This window comes from Bombina bombina, chromosome 3, assembly GCF_027579735.1.
Source record: "Bombina bombina isolate aBomBom1 chromosome 3, aBomBom1.pri, whole genome shotgun sequence".
Taxonomy (NCBI): Eukaryota; Metazoa; Chordata; class Amphibia; order Anura; family Bombinatoridae; genus Bombina; species Bombina bombina.
Window position 1 is genome coordinate 738,669,866 of NC_069501.1, and position 19,417 is coordinate 738,689,282.

General features: G+C 39.3%; 1 protein-coding gene across 1 annotated transcript in view; it reads left to right on the forward strand.

The window, feature by feature from the left end:
* Positions 1-19,417, forward strand: part of ABI3BP (ABI family member 3 binding protein) — a 533,245-nt gene that overhangs the window by 407,664 nt on the left and 106,164 nt on the right. The window contains exon 66 of the mRNA XM_053707567.1: positions 14,890-14,998. Coding sequence (XP_053563542.1) covers positions 14,890-14,998 — 109 coding nt within the window. The remainder of the gene's footprint in view (positions 1-14,889; positions 14,999-19,417) is intronic.

Below are 19,417 nucleotides of genomic sequence, written 5' to 3' on the forward strand. Positions count from 1 at the left end.
CTGCGTAGCTGAAGCATGTGTAGTGAGAGGTCTGGGAAGATCTGTAATTCAGCATACTTGTCTGGCAGGGCCTTGTCTTTTGCTAGGGTTCTGAGGATCTTTTCTCTGAATGTACATATAATAGTGAAGCTTGGCTATGACATCTCAAGGTTTTCCCTCATCTGCTGACCTTGGTTTGAGTGCCCTGTGTGCTCTGTCAATAAGGGTTTCATTGCCTAGGGTAGGTCCTAGTATTGCCTTGAACAGGTCTTGCAGGTATGTCTCTAGGTCTTGTGGTGGAACTGTCTCTGGGATCCCTTTAATACGGATGTTTTTGCGGCGTGATCGATCTTCCAGATCTGCCAGTTTCAGTTCAGGATCCGAAATCTGGCCAGCCAAGTTCTGTGAGTTGCTGAGAAGGTTTGAGTGGTCTATTGTTAGATCTTCTTGTTTGCGCTCTAGCGCTTCTGTACGTTCACCAATTATACCAATGTCTCTTTTTAAGTCCGCATGGGATCTATCAAATTTCTTCGATAGAGAATCATGATGGGATGCCAATAGGGATTTAATAGAGTCCATCAAATTGTTGGAAAGACTATCCACTGCTGGCAGGCGAGAAATTTGCTGCGATAAGACTTTGCCCGGTTGGTTATCTGAAAAACTTCCTGTATCTGAGACTTCATCTTCACATCCTGTACGATACATTCTAGCTGTGTGTTGGAAATAGTCTGCAACTGTTCTTTTCGGTGTGGTGTAGGGTTTTTGCTTTCGCTTATGGGCTTGTGACATTGTGGTGCAAGGTCAGCAATTTCAGTTTACAATGGATCTGCTTATTGTCAATGGGGACCTGATTGTTTTTAGTATGCTACTTAAAGCTCATAGACTGGCGGGGGTGCAGACTTTTATGTGTTAATTCACATGTTGTGGTAGCCTGATATCTCCAGAGAAAGAGGTGACTCGGTTTGTGCGGAACCTCAGGTCTCTAAGCCAGGGTAGGAGGCTCTATTATCTGTGCTTGTTGGGAAGGTATCTGCCTCTAATCTATAGGTCTCTCCCCTAGGGAGTTGCCCCCTATGGACAATGTGGGAGAGGGTATCTGGGATATGACCCACAGGCAATAAGGGCCGGTGGGAAAGAGAGGAGAGAGACCAGCCTCTTGATGGTATTAATTAGTTGGGTTACAGGTTTATCTTACTGCACCCCTATTCAGCCAAAGATCAATTGGTTAATAAATTTAGCCTCTGAGTCTCAGTTAAGAAGATAAGTAGGAATTGTCTGAGTCCGTGGCCTCATGTATTATTAGTCAGGCTTCAGGGGTCCGTGCAGGGCTTGCAGCAGTACCTGATACTTGTAAGAATGTTTCCTGTTTATCTAGTGTTTGCTAGGTCTTATTGTTGATACAGGCCTGAACTGCTACTTCTAGCTCTGCGGCTCTGTCTGAACTCCCTGAGACTTTCCTTCAATGTCCTCTTAGTTTAACAGTCTTTATGCTGAGCATTTATTATGGCACTGTGTAATCCCCTCAGAGTACCCTCTGCTTCCTGGTTAGAGGTTTCCAGATATAACGGGCCAAACCTCCGGAGGCCCTTTTCGTGTTACAGTGTCTGAATTTTGCAGGCTGTCCTAGGCCTATAATGCACAGAGGTCCCTATGGTGCAAGAGAGGGGATCGATTTATTGTGTATTGGGACCTTTGGGTGGAATGTGGAGTCACAGTCTGTAAGGGCCCTAATGCCACGTGGGATGCGTGCAGGTGCCGGTAGTTATGACCAGGTATTTCAAGCAATCAAGGGGAGGTAGAAGGGGTGCGTGTGATGTAGTTATCCCTTACCCTCACTGTAACTAATGTGCTCAGTTGTGAGGCTGAGTTGTGAAAGTTCTCTCCTATTTTATAGGGTATTACCTGGAGTTGCTGTGAGACAGAGCCGGTAGGAAGTGGCGCACACTCCGGATTCCCACACCACCGGAACGCAGCTTCACCTGCTAGGCCACAGCCAAGATGGCGGCCGTTCCTGCCTTCAGCTCTCACCCAGAGAAGCCAGACCACGCACGCAGGGAAAATTCGCCTCAGACATGGGTAAGCTCTCGATGACAAGGGGTAGGGTGTGAGCGGTGTTACAGTACTGTTTGCGGCTGATCGTTTGTGGACCCAGCTGCTGCCTGGGCTTTGTTACAGTCTTTGAGTGCGGCCCCTTAATAGAAATAGGGTATCCGGAGACTTGCAGGCAAAGTGGTCCCTTGAATTAAATCCAGGAATTGTGGCAACTGCTCCGGAGCGGAGCCCCGACCCTCCCGAGGTGTAGGTGACAGGCTAGTTGCGGGTGTGCAAGATATAGATGAGGCTGGATGTAAGCAGACCGGAACGTAACACAAAAATCAAAACTGAAGGTCTTAGGAGTCAGACCCTAGAAGGCTTGTAGTGTTTGTGGTCAAATAAAAATAATAAAATTTCATTAGAACCTATTTTATAAGCTGATAACTGCTTATTTTTGACTTACAGTTTGCTTCCAGCTCCTAAAACCATGTAATCCATATTTTGTCTTTACCATTGTTATTAGCTTCCTCCGACCCCTCCATTTTATTTTATTTCCTATGGCATGGAGAGCCCACAATGTCATTCCAATTACTAGTGGGATATTCAACTCCTGGCCAGCAGGAGAAGGCAAAGAGCACCCCAGCAAAGCTCTTAAGTGGAACTTCCCTTACCCCTAATCCCTTTGTCAGCTTTTTCTTCTTCAGGTAAGCGTTAGAGAAAATCTAAACATTTGTGTGTTAGCAAGGTTTCTAACTCTAAAACGGCGCTGGTCAACCTTTCTCAGATGTCTGATGAGGAATATACTTCAGTAGTTTCTGAAGGTGAAATCTCAGAATCTGATACTATGGGAGAAAAATCTTGTGAATCTGAAGAAGTTAATTTCAGATTTAAGCTTGAACATCTCTGTTTACTACTGAAAAAGGTGCTAGCTACTTTGGATGACTCTGAACTTTCGATTGTTGTTAACCCTAGAAAGTCTTCTAAACTTAACAGAGTTTATGATTCTCCCTCTTCTGATGATGTTTTTCCAAGATGTCTGAAATTTTAGTTCAGGAATGGAATAAGCCGGGGGTTCCCTTTTCCCCTTCCCCTGTTTTAAAAAAGTTTCCATTTGCTGACTCCATTCATGACTCATGCCGCACTGTACCTAAAGTAGAAGGAGCCATTTCTACTCTAGCTAAAAGAACTACTATTCCTATAGAAGATAGTTGTTCTTTTAAGGATCCCATGGATAAGAAGCTAGAGGCTTTCTTAAAGAAGATGTACATCCATCATGGACTACAGTGGCAACCTGCGGCAAGTATTGCTATGGTTGTGGAAGCAGCATCTTACTGGTGCAATTCTCTGTCTGATTTGATATCAGAGGAGACTACGATTGAGGAGATCCAAGATAGGATCAAGGCTCTTAAATTAGCCAATACTTTTATCTGCGATACCAACATGCAAGTAAGTTGTCTAGCTTAACTGTCCTAGCTCATAGAGCTCTGTGGTTAACATCTTGGTCGACGGATGTTTTTTCAAAGGCCAAACATTTGGCTTTACCTTATAAGGGTAAAACTATGTTTGGGCCTGGTCTGGCGGAAATCATTTCAGAGCTAACGTGTGGAAAAGGATCTTTCCTACCTCAGGACAAGAAGAATAGACCTAAGGGTCGACAGACTTCCAATTTTAGTTCCTTTCACAACTTTAAAGTCCTTCTCTTCCTCTTCCAAACCAGACCAATCTAGGTCCACTTGGAAATCCAGCCAGCCCTGGAACAATCGAAAACAAAACAAAAAGCATTCCGCTGACTCTAATTCAGCATGTCCGATTTTGGATCAGGTTGGGGCCACACTTTCTCTTTTTTAACAGGCTTGGATACATGATGTCCCAGATCCATGGGCTGTGGACATATTATCCCAGGGTTACAAAATAGGATTCAAGTCTTGCCCTCCAAGGGGCAGATTTCTCCTGTCAAGACTATCCTCAAACCAGGTAAAGAGGGAGGCCTTCTTAAATTGCATAAAGGACTTATCCTCCCTGGGAGTTATTGTACAATTCCCTCTAGAGGAACAAGGTCTAGGATTCTATTCAAATCTATTTGTGGTTGCATGCTCCGTCAATGGAACGGAGACCATTCAGATTTATCGCAGAGGATACATCAGGACCCCCTAACAAGAGACTCTCTTATGGTGGATTTCACAGGAACATCTGTCTTGGGGCACTTGCTTCCTGAGACCTTCCTGGGTGATTGTGACTATGGACCCCATCCTGTCAGGCTGGGGAGCTGTTTGGGGTTCTCTGAAAGCTCAGGGCCTGTGGTCTCCATCTTGGAGTTGAGAGCAATCTTCAATGCCTTGACAGCTTGGCCTTAATTATCTTTAGTCCGGTTTATCAGATTCCACTCAGACAACATCACCTCAGTGGCTTGCATCAACCACCAGGGAGGAACTCGGAGTTCCTTGGCCATGAAGGAGGTGACTCGCATTCTGCAGTTGGTGGAAGCTCCCGATTGTCTCCTATCTGCCATTTACATTCCATGAGTGGATAATTGGGAGGTGGATTTTCTGAGCAGACAGACTTTTCATCCCAGGGAGTGGGCTCTCCATCTGAAATGGTTCTCCAGGATTACCCTCAGGTGGGGTTTCCAGAGACTGAGTTGGATCTAATGGAGTCTCATCAAAATGCCAAGCTTCCAAGGTATGGTTCAAGGTCAAGAGTGTCAGTATATGTCCGGGTTATAATATAATATATTTGATAATTATTCTTTAAAATGACCCCCCAATAAAATACATATACAAAACAATTTATTAATGTAAATTCCTAAATTCTTTATATTAGTTAAAATTTATAGACACATTGAATTATATTTCTAGAAAACCAGATATGAATTAAACTATACAAGTTTAAACTGTTACAATATTCTTTACAAAGCAAACCAAATGTACCTTTAGAATTAACCTTATTCACAATAATCTCCCAAATCAGAGTTGCATTGAAATACCATAATGAGATACCTAGATATGAGCCACTAACCTTCAGACTAGTACAATTTAGCTATTTAGCCCACAAATGATTCTATACAACTCTAATTAAAACACCAGAAGTTATATATATTCTTAATGTAAACAGCCAGTTTATATGCCAATTTATCTAAGTTGAAATAAATGCTTAATTATCTACAATTTAGACTAATTCTAATATATATATATATATATATATATATATATATAAAATTTGCAAAGATAAATTACTTAGCATTAATGACTAGTTTTAAATTACACAGGGTTATGAATGCAAGCTAAAATACAAACGCCTAGATTTAGAGTTCTGCGGCCAAAGGGGTGCGTTAGCTACGCATGCTTTTTTTCCCACGCACCTTTTAAATACCGCTGGTATTTAGAGTTCACAGAATGGCTGGATTTTCAGTGCGTTAGGCTCCAAAAAGGGAGCATAGAGCATAATTTAACGTCACTGCAACTCTAGATACCAGCGGTGCTTACGGACGCAGCCAGCTTCAAAAACGCGCTCGTGCACGATTCCCCCATAGAAAACAATGGGGCCATTTGAGCTTAAAAAAAACCTAACACCTGCAAAAAAGCCGCGTTCAGCTCCTAACGCAGCCCCATTGTTTTCTATGGGGAAACACTTCCTACGTCTGCACCTAACACTCTAACATGTACCCCGAGTCTAAACACCCCTAACCTTACACTTATTAACCCCTATTCTGCCGCCCCCGCTATCGCTGACCCCTGCATATTATTATTAATCCCTAATATGCCGCTCCGTACACCACCGCCACCTACATTATAGCTATGTACCCCTAATCTGCTGCCCCTAACACCGCCGACCCCTATATTATATTTATTAACCCCTAATCTGCCCCCCTCAACGTTGCCTCCACCTGCCTACACTTATTAACCCCTAATCTGCCAAGCGGACTGCACCGCTACTATAATAAAGTTATTAACCCCTAATCCGCCTCACTCCCGCCTCAATAACCCTATAATAAATAGTATTAACCCCTAATCTGCCCTCCCTAACATCACCGACACCTAACTTCAATTATTAACCCCTAATTTGCCGACCGAATCTCGCCGCTACTGTAATAAATGGATTAACCCCTAAAGCTAAGTCTAACCCTAACACTAACACCCCCCTAAATTAAATATAATTTAAATCTAACAAAATAAATTAACTCTTATTAAATAAATTATTCCTATTTAAAGCTAAATACTTACCTGTAAAATAAACCCTAATACAGCTACAATATAAATTATAATTATATTATAGCTATTTTAGGATTTATATTTATTTTACAGGTAACTTTGTATTTATTTAACCAGGTACAATAGCTATTAAATAGTTAAGAACTATTTAATAGCTAACATAGTTAAAATAATTACAAAATTACCTGTAAAATAAATACTAACCTAAGTTACAATTAAACCTAACACTACACTATCAATAAATTAATTAAATAAAATACCTCCAATTACCTACAATTAAACCTAACACTACACTATCAATAAATTAATTAAATACAATATCTACAAATAAATACAATGAAATAAACTAACTAAAGTACAAAAAATAAAAAAGAACTAAGTTACAAAAAATAAAAAAATATTTACAAACATCAGAAAAATATTACAAGAATTTTAAACTAATTACACCTAGTCTAAGCCCCCTAATAAAATAACAAAGCCCCCCAAAATAAAAAAATGCCCTACCCTATTCTAAATTAAAAAAGTTCAAAGCTCTTTTACCTTACCAGCCCTTAAAAGGACCTTTTGTGGGGCATGCCCCAAAGAATTAGCCAATCAGATTGAGCTCGCATTCTATTGGCTGATTGGAACAGCCAATAGAATGCAAGCTCAATCTGATTGGCTGATCGGATCAGCCAATCGGATTGAACTTGATTCCTTGATTTTCCTACCTTAATTCCGATTGGCTGATAGAATCCTAACAGCCAATCGGAATTCGAGGGACGCCATCTTGGATGACGTCCCTTAAAGGAACCGTCATTCTTCAGTTGGACGTCGGAGGAAGAAGATTGATCCGCGCTGGAGGTCTTCACGATGGAGCCGTTCCTCATCGGATGAAGATAGAAGATGCCGCTTGGATCAAGATGATTGCCGGTCTGGATCGCCTCTTCTTCCCGGATAGGATGAAGACTTTGGAGCCTCTTCTGGACCTCTTCAGCCGCAGGATTATGGATCGCCAGCCCCCGCTTGGGTTGGATGAAGATTTCGGATCGGTGATACCCGGCGAGGTGAAGATAAGGTAGGAAGATCTTCAGGGGCTTAGTGTTAGGTTTATTTAGGGGGAGTTTGGGTTAGATTAGGGGTATGTGGGTGGTTGGTTGTAATGTTCGGGGGGGGTATTGTATGTTTTTTTTACAGGCAAAAGAGCTGAATTCTTTGGGGCATGCCCCACAAAAGGTCCTTTTAAGGGCTGGTAAGGTAAAAGAGCTTTGAACTTTTTTAATTTAGAATAGGGTAGGGCATTTTTTTATTTTGGGGGTCTTTGTTATTTTATTAGGGGGCTTAGAGTAGGTGTAATTAGTTTAAAATTTTTGTAATATTTTTCTAATGTTTGTAAATATTTTTTTATTTTTTGTAACTTAGTTCTTTTTTTTTTGTACTTTAGTTAGTTTATTTAATTGTAGTTATTTGTAGGTATTGTATTTAATTAATGTATTGATAGTGTAGTGTTAGGTTTAATTGTAGGTAATTGGAGGTATTTAATTTAATTTATTTATTGATAGTGTAGTGTTAGGTTTAATTGTAACTTAGGTTAGGATTTATTTTACAGGTAATTTTGTAATTATTTTATTATTATTTACTATTTTAGCTATTAAATAGTTCTTAACTATTCAATAGCTATTGTACCTGGTTAAAATAAATACAAAGTTACCTGTAAAATAAATATAAATCCTAAAATAGCTATAATATAATTATAATTTATATTGTAGCTATATTAGGGTTTATTTTACAGGTAAGTATTTAGCTTTAAATAGGAATAATTTATTTAATAAGAGTTAATTTATTTCGTTAGGTTTAAATTATATTTAACTTAGGGGGTGTTAGTGTTAGGGTTAGACTTAGCTTTAGGGGTTAATCCATTTATTACAGTAGCGGCGAGATTCGGTCGGCAGATTAGGGGTTAATAATTGAAGTTAGGTGTCGGCGATGTTAGGGAGGGCAGATTAGGGGTTAATACTATTTATTATAGGGTTATTGAGGCGGGAGTGAGGCGGATTAGGGGTTAATAACTTTATTATAGTAGCGGTGCGGTCCGCTCGGCAGATTAGGGGTTAATAAGTGTAGGCAGGTGGAGGCGACATTGAGGGGGGGAGATTAGGGGTTAATAAATATAATATAGGGGTTGGCGGTGTTAGGGGCAGCAGATTAGGGGTACATAGCTATAATGTAGGTGGCGGTGGTGTACGGAGCGGCAGATTAGGGGTTAATAATAATATGCAGGGGTCAGCGATAGCGGGGGTGGCAGATTAGGGGTTAATAAATATAATATAGGGGTCGGCGGTGTTAGGGGCACCAGATTAGGGGTACATAGGGATAACGTAGTTGGCGGCAGTGTACGGAGCGGAAGATTAGGGGTTAAAAAATTTAAATATAGTGGCGGCGATGTGGGGGGACCTTGGTTTAGGGGTACATAGGTAGTTTATGGGTGTTAGTGTACTTTAGAGCACAGTAGTTAAGAGCTTTATAAACTGGCGTTAGCCCAGAAAGCTCTTAACTACTGACTTTTTTCTGCGGCTGGAGTCTTGTCGTTAGATTTCTAACGCTCACTTCAGCCACGACTCTAAATACCAGCGTTAGAAAGATCCCATTGAAAAGATAGGATACGCAATTGACGTAAGGGGATCTGCGGTATGGAAAAGTCGTGGCTGGAAAGTGAGCGTTAGACCCTTTAATGACTGGCTCCAAATACCAGCGGTAGCCCAAAACCATCGGTAGGAGCCTCTAACGCTGGTTTTGACGGCTACCGCCCAACTCTAAATCTAGGCCAAAGTGCTCTTTTAAAATTACTAACTGCAATTTAGTTATAGTTACCAAATACCTTTGATTTAAATATTATATATATATTTATCAATCGCGTATACTTCACCAAAATAACCAAATCGATAATTCAGCTTCTAGAACTTCTTGTTTCACCTCATATGAAATAAGGGTATTTGCAATATGGATAATACTAAAGGTAGCCAAATTTTGCATATAGTGACTGTGTTCCAACGCAGCAAGTTATCAGTCCAGAGTTCAGCAAAAAGTCAGCCAGCATGTTTCTAGCGATCATACCAATAAGCAATTTTATTGTTGATTATTTGCTTTCCCCAGAATCATCTTAATATGACATACATACCTTGAGATCAGCAAACATATGTCATTTTCATATAATTATAGCTACATTACTATCCCATACAGATTAATATTTCATATCTGTATATCTCTCTTTTAGAGTACAAAACATAGGATATTATTTAAAATACCAATTATATGTGGACTTATTAGTTGCCTGAAAAGATGAGTGCTTATTAGATGCCTGAAAAGTATAAAGGAATAGGTTACTAAAATTGGACATTTTAAATTGGCTGTATTGCTATTTATTAACTCAGCATATGTATCCCAATGTGTCCTTTAGATGTCTGGAAGACAGAAAAAAATATATAAATATGTTACATATTTTAAAGTGGGATTATTACAATTGTTATTTAATCCTTTACAATCTGAATTGCATTTCCCTAGATCCATATATAGACATTTAATACAGTCTAAGGCATACATTTAATGTTTGAGATTTAAACATAAGCTGTGATTCAAAAATGATTTTACAAGTTATAATGCAAAACGTGTCTCTGCTTAGCTAATCTTCATCTAGACGTAACGTCTATATTTTGTGGATTCGACACAACAGGGACATTTAATACCTAGGTGATATTTAGTCATCTTTCCAGCCAAACTGGTTCTCCAAATCTCATTAGGCCTCAAAGGAAAATCTTAGACATCATGTCTGTTTATCCACAGGGGTTCCTGGGAGGGCTATCCAACAATGATCTATTAGAAGTTACCTTTCTTCTGAGACCGTGATCAAAGGCTCTTTAGATGTGACCTTATCTCTTATAGTTCTAGGACAAATGTTGTTCTTTTTGATATAACTATGCAAACAATTCCTTTGATGAATGAGAGAGGGGTTGGTCTTGTTACAGTGACATCTGGAGGTTTACAAATAAAATTAATTATTTGGTGTACACAACCATATATATATATATATATATATATATATTATTTAATAACATTCCCAGATTTCCTGACAAGAGATCCTCAGGCCGCCCTGATAGATGCTCTGGCGGTCCCTTGGGATTTCGGGCTAGCATACCTGTATCCTCCGTTTGCTCTCCTTCCACGATTCATTGCTCGTATCAAGCAGGAGAGAGCATCTGTGATTTTAATAGCTCCTGCCTGCATTGTGACATAAAACACTTTTTTGTAAACACATTTGTCTCTGCATAGCTTGCTCCGCTATAACATAGACAGAGGTACATAAAATAAGACATTACACAGTGGGCCTGATGATCTAAACCTCTCTGCTCTGTCGAGATGATCTAATACGTCTCGCCAGTAAAGTGAGGTCCCTCAAAAACCTTTAAAAAGACAGTTTTTTATTGAGAGATGTTTATCTCTCTACACAGAGTTCAGGTAATGAAGGTGAGACACCTACATTGCAAAATAATGCTCAAAAGAAGCTCCCAAGGGATAAAGTTTCCGGGCTTCAGCCAAGATGGCTGCTTTACTTTGAGGCTGCAAAGACAAGCAGATAAATCCATTGATTATCCGCGAACCAAGGTACCATCAATTCATAATATTACTTAATCCTATATATTTGAACCTTGTTGAGAAACCTGTTGTGAGTGGATGGCCCAATTTCTAGCTCTCAGTAATGGAATGGTAAGGTCTTCATTGGCGGTACATAAGTGCCTGCAGCCTGTACCTAACCCCCCCCCCCCCCGGTTTATCCGGGTTCAGTGGTTTGTATTGACTGCAACTCAACCGATCATATCTACAGCATCTGTATATTCACAGCTACTGAAGCGACGATCAACAAAGAAAGTCTGTAATTGTATTTGAAAACATGATGGAGGTGGTAAATAAATGGGAGGAGTCATTGATGATGTCACTTGAGACCCATTTTCAAGAGCTGGAACAGAGCTTAAACCTAGCTATTCTGTCTGTTTACAACTATACCGCACCTATAAAAATATGTCAGAATGTAAAGGCGTGTCACATTTACTGAGAGTCACCCCCCGACATGACAGGTTAAGTAGCAGAGCAATCACAACTTACTGTACAGCCAATGCATGTTTACACTGAGTTGCTGGGGTCCTCCACTGCATTGAGGTGAGGAGAACAGCCGCTGCTCTACAAGACCGGAGGCTTTGATGATTGTAGCGGATCCCTGCTGGAATCTGTGATGTGCAGATTCTGAGCCAACAGAGTGACATGGTCACAGTCAAAGAGGTCAAACCTGGCAAGATTGCGGGCCGAGCTTTGAGTAGATGCCCCCTGGGCAAGACTCAACAGCACTCAGATGGCTTATTATTATTATTATCAGTTATTTGTAGAGCACCAACAGTGTCTGCAGCGCTATAAACATAGGCGGGATACAAGGCAACATTTACAGGGATCAAATGGGTAGAGGGCCCTGCCGAGAGTCACAGTTTTGCAGTCAGCTCTAATGAAGGTAATTTGCAAACAGTTGAGCTCTTAGGCTTAGGTTTTGAAGTTTTCAAAACTAAGGGAGAATCTTGTGGAACGAGGCAGAGAGTTCCACAAGATGGGAGCCAGTCTGGAGAAGTCCTGTAAATAGGACTGCGAGGAGGTAACAAGAGAGGAGGAGAGTAGGAGGTCATGAGCAAAGCGAAGGGGACGGGAGAGAGAGTATCTGGAGATAAGGTCTGAGATATAGGGGGATAAGTGCAGTTGAGGGCCTTGTATGTCAGAGTCAGCATTTTGTGTTTAATCCTGGATTTAAGACAAAGCCGGTAAAGGGATTGGCAGAGAGGTGCAGCAGATGACGAGCAATGTGTAAGAAAGATTAACCTGGTAGGGGCATTCATTATGGATTGTAAAGGAGCAAGGCTGCAGCTAGGGTGACCAGAGAGGACGGAGTTACAGTAGTCGAGGCAGGAAAGTATAAGAGAGTGGATTAAAATCTTAGTTGTGTCTTGTGTATGGAAATGAATGTGAGGAGTGAAAGATCTGAGTCAATGTGACCCCAAGACATCGGGCATGCAGGGTAGGGGTAATGATGGAGTTGTCGACAGTTATAGAGACATGGGGGGTAGAGATTTTAGAAGAAGGAGGGAAAAATAAGGAGCTCAGTTTTGGAGAGATTTAGGTTAAGGTAGTGAGAGGACATCCAGGAATAGATGTGAGAAAGACAGGAAGGAGATAGGTCTGGTGCAGAGAGGTAGATTTCGGTGTCGTCGGCATATAAAATGATATTGAAACACAGACAGAGCCTTGCGGTACCCCAACAGAAAGTAGTGGCGGGGCAGAGGAAGCCCCAGAGAAGGCTACACTATACACTAAAGGTACGGTTAGACAATTATTAAGCGAACCCTGAGAGTGCTGTGTCACCAATGCCGAAGGTTTGGAGGGTTTGGAGCAAAAGAGGGTGGTCAACAGTATCAAAGGCTGCAGAGAGATCAAGGAGGATAAGCAGTAACCTCCAATTATTTAATAGTTCTGTTTCTGCTGTTAATATCAATATATTTCATATATGTACAGTTCATATAAGCGGAATTATTTAGAACAATGTACCTATCTACTATTTGTTTTATTTCTCTGTAGTCAAGACTTTTAATAAATTAGCTTTTTTTTTTATCAAAGTTTTTTATTGAGGTATTTCGTAAAATAACATTCACTTTGTGTTAGCATACATATAGAATGTAAATAAGAAACACTCAAACAGCCATGTCAAACATAAAATAACATGAACCTAAACATATTTTTCACATAAAATAAATCTCCTGTTTGTCTAATCTGAAGACAACAAATAAGATTCTCAGAAAATATAACAACCCATGTTGTCTCTAATAACAATGCAAAACTTAAAGTGCAAAAAATAATATGATACCTCTTTTTAATTTATATGATAGCTTAAAACAACAACCTCTTGATCATGGTTTGCTGCCTATTAGAGTGATACGTTGTAATAGCCAATTGTAAGCCGACACAAACTATAAATTATGAGAGGCTAATTTTTTTATATTGCATGTATAAATGGACAGATTATTATTAGATCATATTTTATGTAGGATTATAACGCCTCCCAACCTAAACAGGGTCATTCTTGTACCCAGACAAGGAACTGACAGAAACGGTCACTCTTGTACCACTGATTGAATAGGTTCACTAGTATCTATAGCTTAAAAGGATTATTGAGTATCATAGCTAAAGCTGTTGATATAATTAGTACATTAGCAAATGATAGAATTTATGTGCTGGTACAATGTATATAGAAATAATCCTATAATTTATCATATGAGAAAGCATGCCTTCCTAGCAGGTTGTGAAGAGTAAAAGTAATGTCATTAGGAAATCTGAGATGAGGGAGTGACTTAATCTAGGGAGGAGGAGAAATAATGGTATTAATATTAAACGCCCATTGTAATGGGTATATATTAGTAGATAGACCGCCAGTACCAGACCTGAAAAATATTTATATAATTTTCAATATATTGATGCCCATATAAAACTATGCCTATGGCGTAAGTATGTAAGCAGTATGTAGTCCATGTAAAGCCATAGCCAGATAACATTGGAGTCAAAGTGTACCCAGCCTCAGTTTTCTCTTGACATGATTTGGGACTTTAACACTGGAGATGGTTTCATTAGAGTGAATCATAAAGTAATCTAAACCCCTGTAATGTGTAAACACTCTGTTCTTAGCATATAGTACCTATAAAGTGTTGTTGGAATTAAACCTGTCAGGTCCCACCATCCCGGCCGCCAACAGCGGGACCAACTGAGGTTTTCAGAGGGCTAGGTAAGGCTATGTGTCAGTTGTTATCTAATCTTGTCAGATAAACTGCAATGTGCATTGGTGTCTGAAATTACCACACTCCAGTTCTTAGGATCCTTTGATTACCAGAGGTGCCCCGAGAGTCATGTTGTGTGAGAAGCTTGAGCCGACTTAAGCTTAGAGAATGGAGAGAAGGCATACGGTAGAGATTGTGATCTTTCAAAACAACAAAGGGACCATAAGCGACTGTGCAAAATAGTACTTGGACTTGGTTTTGAGATCCAAAGATTGCTCTGTCCCATCTACTGAAGGCTGATGTTGAGATGCGCTTATGAAGCTCCACGGCCTCTTGATGCTTGCTACTGTCACTTTTCTCTGTTACTCATTCTTAGCGGAGGGAGCAGAGCCCCAATGGGGTTTCAATTCTCTGTGGTGGTTGACTTATGGCCACTAATGGCACATATGTATCTCTGGATGCCGGACACTCCGCTGGAGAAGTATGCAAGTCGACATCTGTGTCCATGCGCGCCAAAGCATTCAACGATATGGCTAGATAGCTGGGCGAAAGTGTTCATCTAGTAAATCACTCTAGTCTGATAGTAATGATAGCAGAGTGATTTCATAGTTTTGCATAGCTCAATTTGTGCAGTATTGAATAGCAGTTAGAGTGAACCTGCTTGTGTACGGCATAACCTGTAGTGCCGTGGGTGGGGAGGATATTTGGAGCTCTTTTGCAGTCTCAAATTATGCGACCGGCCATACTTGCTGCTTGAACATGCCCCCATAAATTAGCTTTTTATTGTCAGTGCAGCAAACATTTTATTTAATTTTTTTTTTCTTTTTTTTCAGAATATGAAGTTATTTCACAAGAAAATGGGGCACCACCTGGAAAGGAGACATCAATCATAAAAACAAATCAGACTTATTCTACTGTAGAAAACTTGAAGCCAGACACAAGGTAATGATCAGTGACACACTTAGTAATCTCATCCGAAGTTTCACATGTCTAGGACTAACTTACATCCTAGTTATAAACTTAAGCATTAGCCATAACAATAAAAAAAAAATCAAAGGGACATTAAACACAAAATTATGTTCCCCCATAAAGGACTAGATTAGAGTGCTCATTCTGCTCTTGTTACTTAAGTGTTGAGCTAATGCGCAATCCAAAATACTGCTTTAGACCTTTATGGCCTAGATTACTAGTGGATCGCAATTGTTACTGCGAGAAGTGCAAAAGTGATTGTGAGGTCTGAATATTTTTACTGCTAGAACCTATATTATAAGTCACGTGAAAAAAAAAATACAAACTCACTTATGATCCCTATACTTTCTATGGAAAGCACAAAGTGGAAACTCACGCTCATTTTATAAATCTTTGGTTAACCCTTGTACTCAAGTGATAATAACATTAAGGCTGGAAATATTAGCCAAAGTAAAAAGATCTGGGTAAAGTCATTGGGGCCAATTTATCAATGTCTGGCAGACATGATACACTGTAGTGTATCATGCCCAACAGACATCGCTGAATGCCGACAGCATACGCTGTTGACATTTAACATTGCACAAGCAGTTCTGGTGAACTGCTTGTGCAATGCCGCCCCCTGCAGATTTGCGGCCACTACCAGGCGGTGTCAATCAAACAGATCGTATAGGATCGGGCGGATTGATGTCCGCAGTCTCAGAGGCAGCGGACCAGTTAAGGAGCAGCGGTCTTAAGACCGCGGCTTCATAACTGCTGTTTCTGGGGAGCCTGAAGGCTCGCACGGAAACAGGGGCATCAGGGGCCATTTGATCCTTGATAAATCAGCCCCCTTATGACTGCTAAGAGAGGATTTCGTAAACCACAAAACTGGTCTCTTAGGTTTTAGTTTCATCTATTTCAAGACTTTGTGCAAAGAACATTGCTTTTGTGCTTTGACAAAACACACAAATTCCATTTTTAGATGTATTTAAATGTACAGTGTATCTGCAAATTGACTGAGTGAGAGCTTATCTCTATATTTACTTTTACTCTCAATACTTAGAGAGAACAATGTAAATATCAACACATTATTATCTCAGTGCTCCCCACTTTGAGTTTGATTTCATCTGAACGTTCTTGTTTAGACAGCCTAAGTATTGAAATTTACATTATAGGTAGAGATACAACAGGCAAATAACTATTAAATATGATAAAATGTTTACAGTTAACAAAGTTAGAAAAAAATGTATAATGAACAGTTTTTCAGTATAATGCATATAAACTAAACATCACAAACACATGTACTGTATACCTATAATGCTCAAATCTATGACTAATTCATGTTATTCTTTTGGAAGTGAAAAGTTTAATTTCACACTTGTAAATTGTTATTGTTCTTTCACACTGTACAACTATACAATTTATTAACGCTTGTGTTGTAAGGTATATTCATGTTAAATTGGCCATTATATTAGAGACTTGCATATGTATACGGTGTAACTAGTAGGATTCTGGTAACTTTCAACTTGTAGTAAAAAGTGTGCAGATGCTCATAATATACTCATAATGACAGCTTCACTCAAAGAGCAATTTATGTTAATTTGTATTAAAATTAACATTTTGTGGTAGAATTTAAGGGATATGGTATATGACAAGGGTAAGGACTAAGAAGGGGTCAAAGGTGTGTGCTGTAGCCCTGTAAGATAACTCTTCATTGGAACTAACTTAAATGAAAAAAATAGATATATGTGAGCTCCTAATGTGTAAGACACAAATGGCTAAAGATCTTTAAAATGGCCACCCCCTTACTATAGGTTGTTTTTAAAAAAAACACTGTTGTATGATAAGAAGCAGCAATATATTTGTCCCATATAAATAATGGTTAATAATTCATCACAGAAAAACTGTTCAAAACAAATAATTATTTTATTCTTTCAATCTTATTTTTTCATATAAACAAATTCAGTAAGAGTCAGATTGGTTTATTATTAAAAATATAGCATAACTAGATTGTGTGACTGTCTAACTATATTGGTACCAATTTTAAAAATGTATATATATCTTATAAAAATTAATACTTTCACGTATACCACACTCAAAAGCTAAAAAAGTTAAGAAACAGTGTTTAAAAAACTAACACTATGACAATTTGTTTCCTATGAACATCAATATCTACAATGTTTCTAAATGATGTCAGAAACGATGTCTTAAGTATTCGTAAAAAGTTTTAGTTGCATGAAACATAAGTTTATATAGAAACTTCCTTATTATTAGAACTCTGAAAATGCCTCTGTTAATATTCAGATATACAGTCTAGAACACGTCTGTTCTGTAAAAAGCGTGTCAAAGTACCTTTGAATGATGTTTGTAGTATACCTGAATCTCCGGTTAACAATTCCTTTCCTTGTAACTTTCCAGTATATACCTTATTGTCCTTTAATGTTAGTAGATTCCAGAAGATCCTTATACTTTAAATTTGGAACTGTAGAGTGAGATTTTCCTCTGTGCAGCGTTTCTTGTGTGCTGCAAAGACGCCAAACTGACCTGTGTCTATTCCCAGACACGCCTACACATGCGGGGATGACGTCCGAACTTCCGGTGATTTCTTTGCAAGTGATCTGTTAGTGGCAACGCGTTTCAGCTCAGAAGAGCCTTTGTCAAGCCATAACGGATACACTTGTTGTTCATCCTTAAATACCCTCGTGCTAGTAATTGGAGGTGTTAAAGCGTCATTAACTGTAATTGGTATTAATACAGATATTCAAAAAAGCATTAGGATTTGAGTCTTTAGTACAACATGCTCGTGTGATATGCAGTAGTTTTTCTTGTATGTTCCTTACATATTTTACACTCTTAGAGAACATAATATTTTTCTTACTCATTGATGTGTTCCGCATTTTTATAAACAAATGAGTAAGACTGATTGTCAATCAATACATAGAAATTGTTTTTATACAACCTAGCGCCTAGATTTAGAGTTCTGCGGCCAAAGGGGTGCGTTAGCTACGCATGCTTTTTTCTGGCCGCACCTTTTAAATACCGCTGGTATTGAGAGTCCACAGAATGGCTGCGTTAGGCTCCAAAAAAGGAGCGTAGAGCATATTTACCGCAACTTTAACTCTCGATACCAGCGGTGCTTACGGACGCGGCCAGCTTAAAAAACGTGCTCGTGCACGATTCCCCCATAGAAAACAATGGGGCTGTTTGAGCTGAAAAAAAAACTAACACCTGCAAAAAAGCCGCGTTCAGCTCCTAACGCAGCCCCATTGTTTGCTATGGGGAAACACTTCCTACGTCTGCACCTAACACTCTAACATGTACCCCGAGTCTAAACACCCCTAACCTTACACTTATTAACCCCTATTCTGCCGCCCCCGCTATCGCTGACACCTGCATATTTTTTTTAACCCCTAATCTGCCGCTCCGTAAACCGCCGCTACTTACATTATCCCTATGTACCCCTAATCTGCTGCCCCTAACACCGCCGACCTCTATATTATATTTATTAACCCCTAATCTGCCCCCCACAACGTCGCCTCCACCTGCCTACACTTATTAACCCCTAATCTGCCGAGCGGACAGCACCGCTATTATAATAAAGTTATTAACCCCTAATCCGCCTCACTCCCGCCTCAATAACCCTATAATAAATAGTATTAACCCCTAATCTGCCCTCCCTAACATCGCCGACACCTAACTTCAAACATTAACCCCTAATCTGCCGACTGGAGCTCACCGCTATTCTAATAAATGTATTAACCCCTAAAGCTAAGTCTAACACTAACACCCCCCTAAGTTAAATATAATTTAAATCTAGCGAAATAAATTAACTCTTATTAAATAAATTATTCCTATTTAAAGCTAAATACTTACCTGTAAAATAAATCCTAACCTAAGTTACAATTAAACCTAACACTACACTATCAATAAATTAATTAAATAAAATACCTACAATTATCTACAATTAAACCTAACACTACACTATCAATAAATTAATTAAATGCAATACCTACAAATAAATACAATTAAATAAACTAACTAAAGTACAAAAAATAAAAAAGAACTAAGTTACAAAAAATAAAAAAATATTTACAAACATTAGAAAAAAATTACAACTATTTTAAACTAATTACACCTACTCTAAGCCCCCTAATAAAATAACAAAGACCCCCAAAATAAAAAAATGCCCTACCCTATTCTAAATTACAAAAGTTCAAAGCTCTTTTACCTTACCAGCCCTGAACAGGGCCCTTTGCGGGGCATGCCCCAAAGAATTCAGCTCTTTTGCCTGTAAAAAAACACATACAATACCCCCCCCAACATTACAACCCACCACCCACATACCCCTAATCTAACCCAAACCCCCCTTAAATAAACCTAACACTAAGCCCCTGAAGATCTTCCTACCTTATC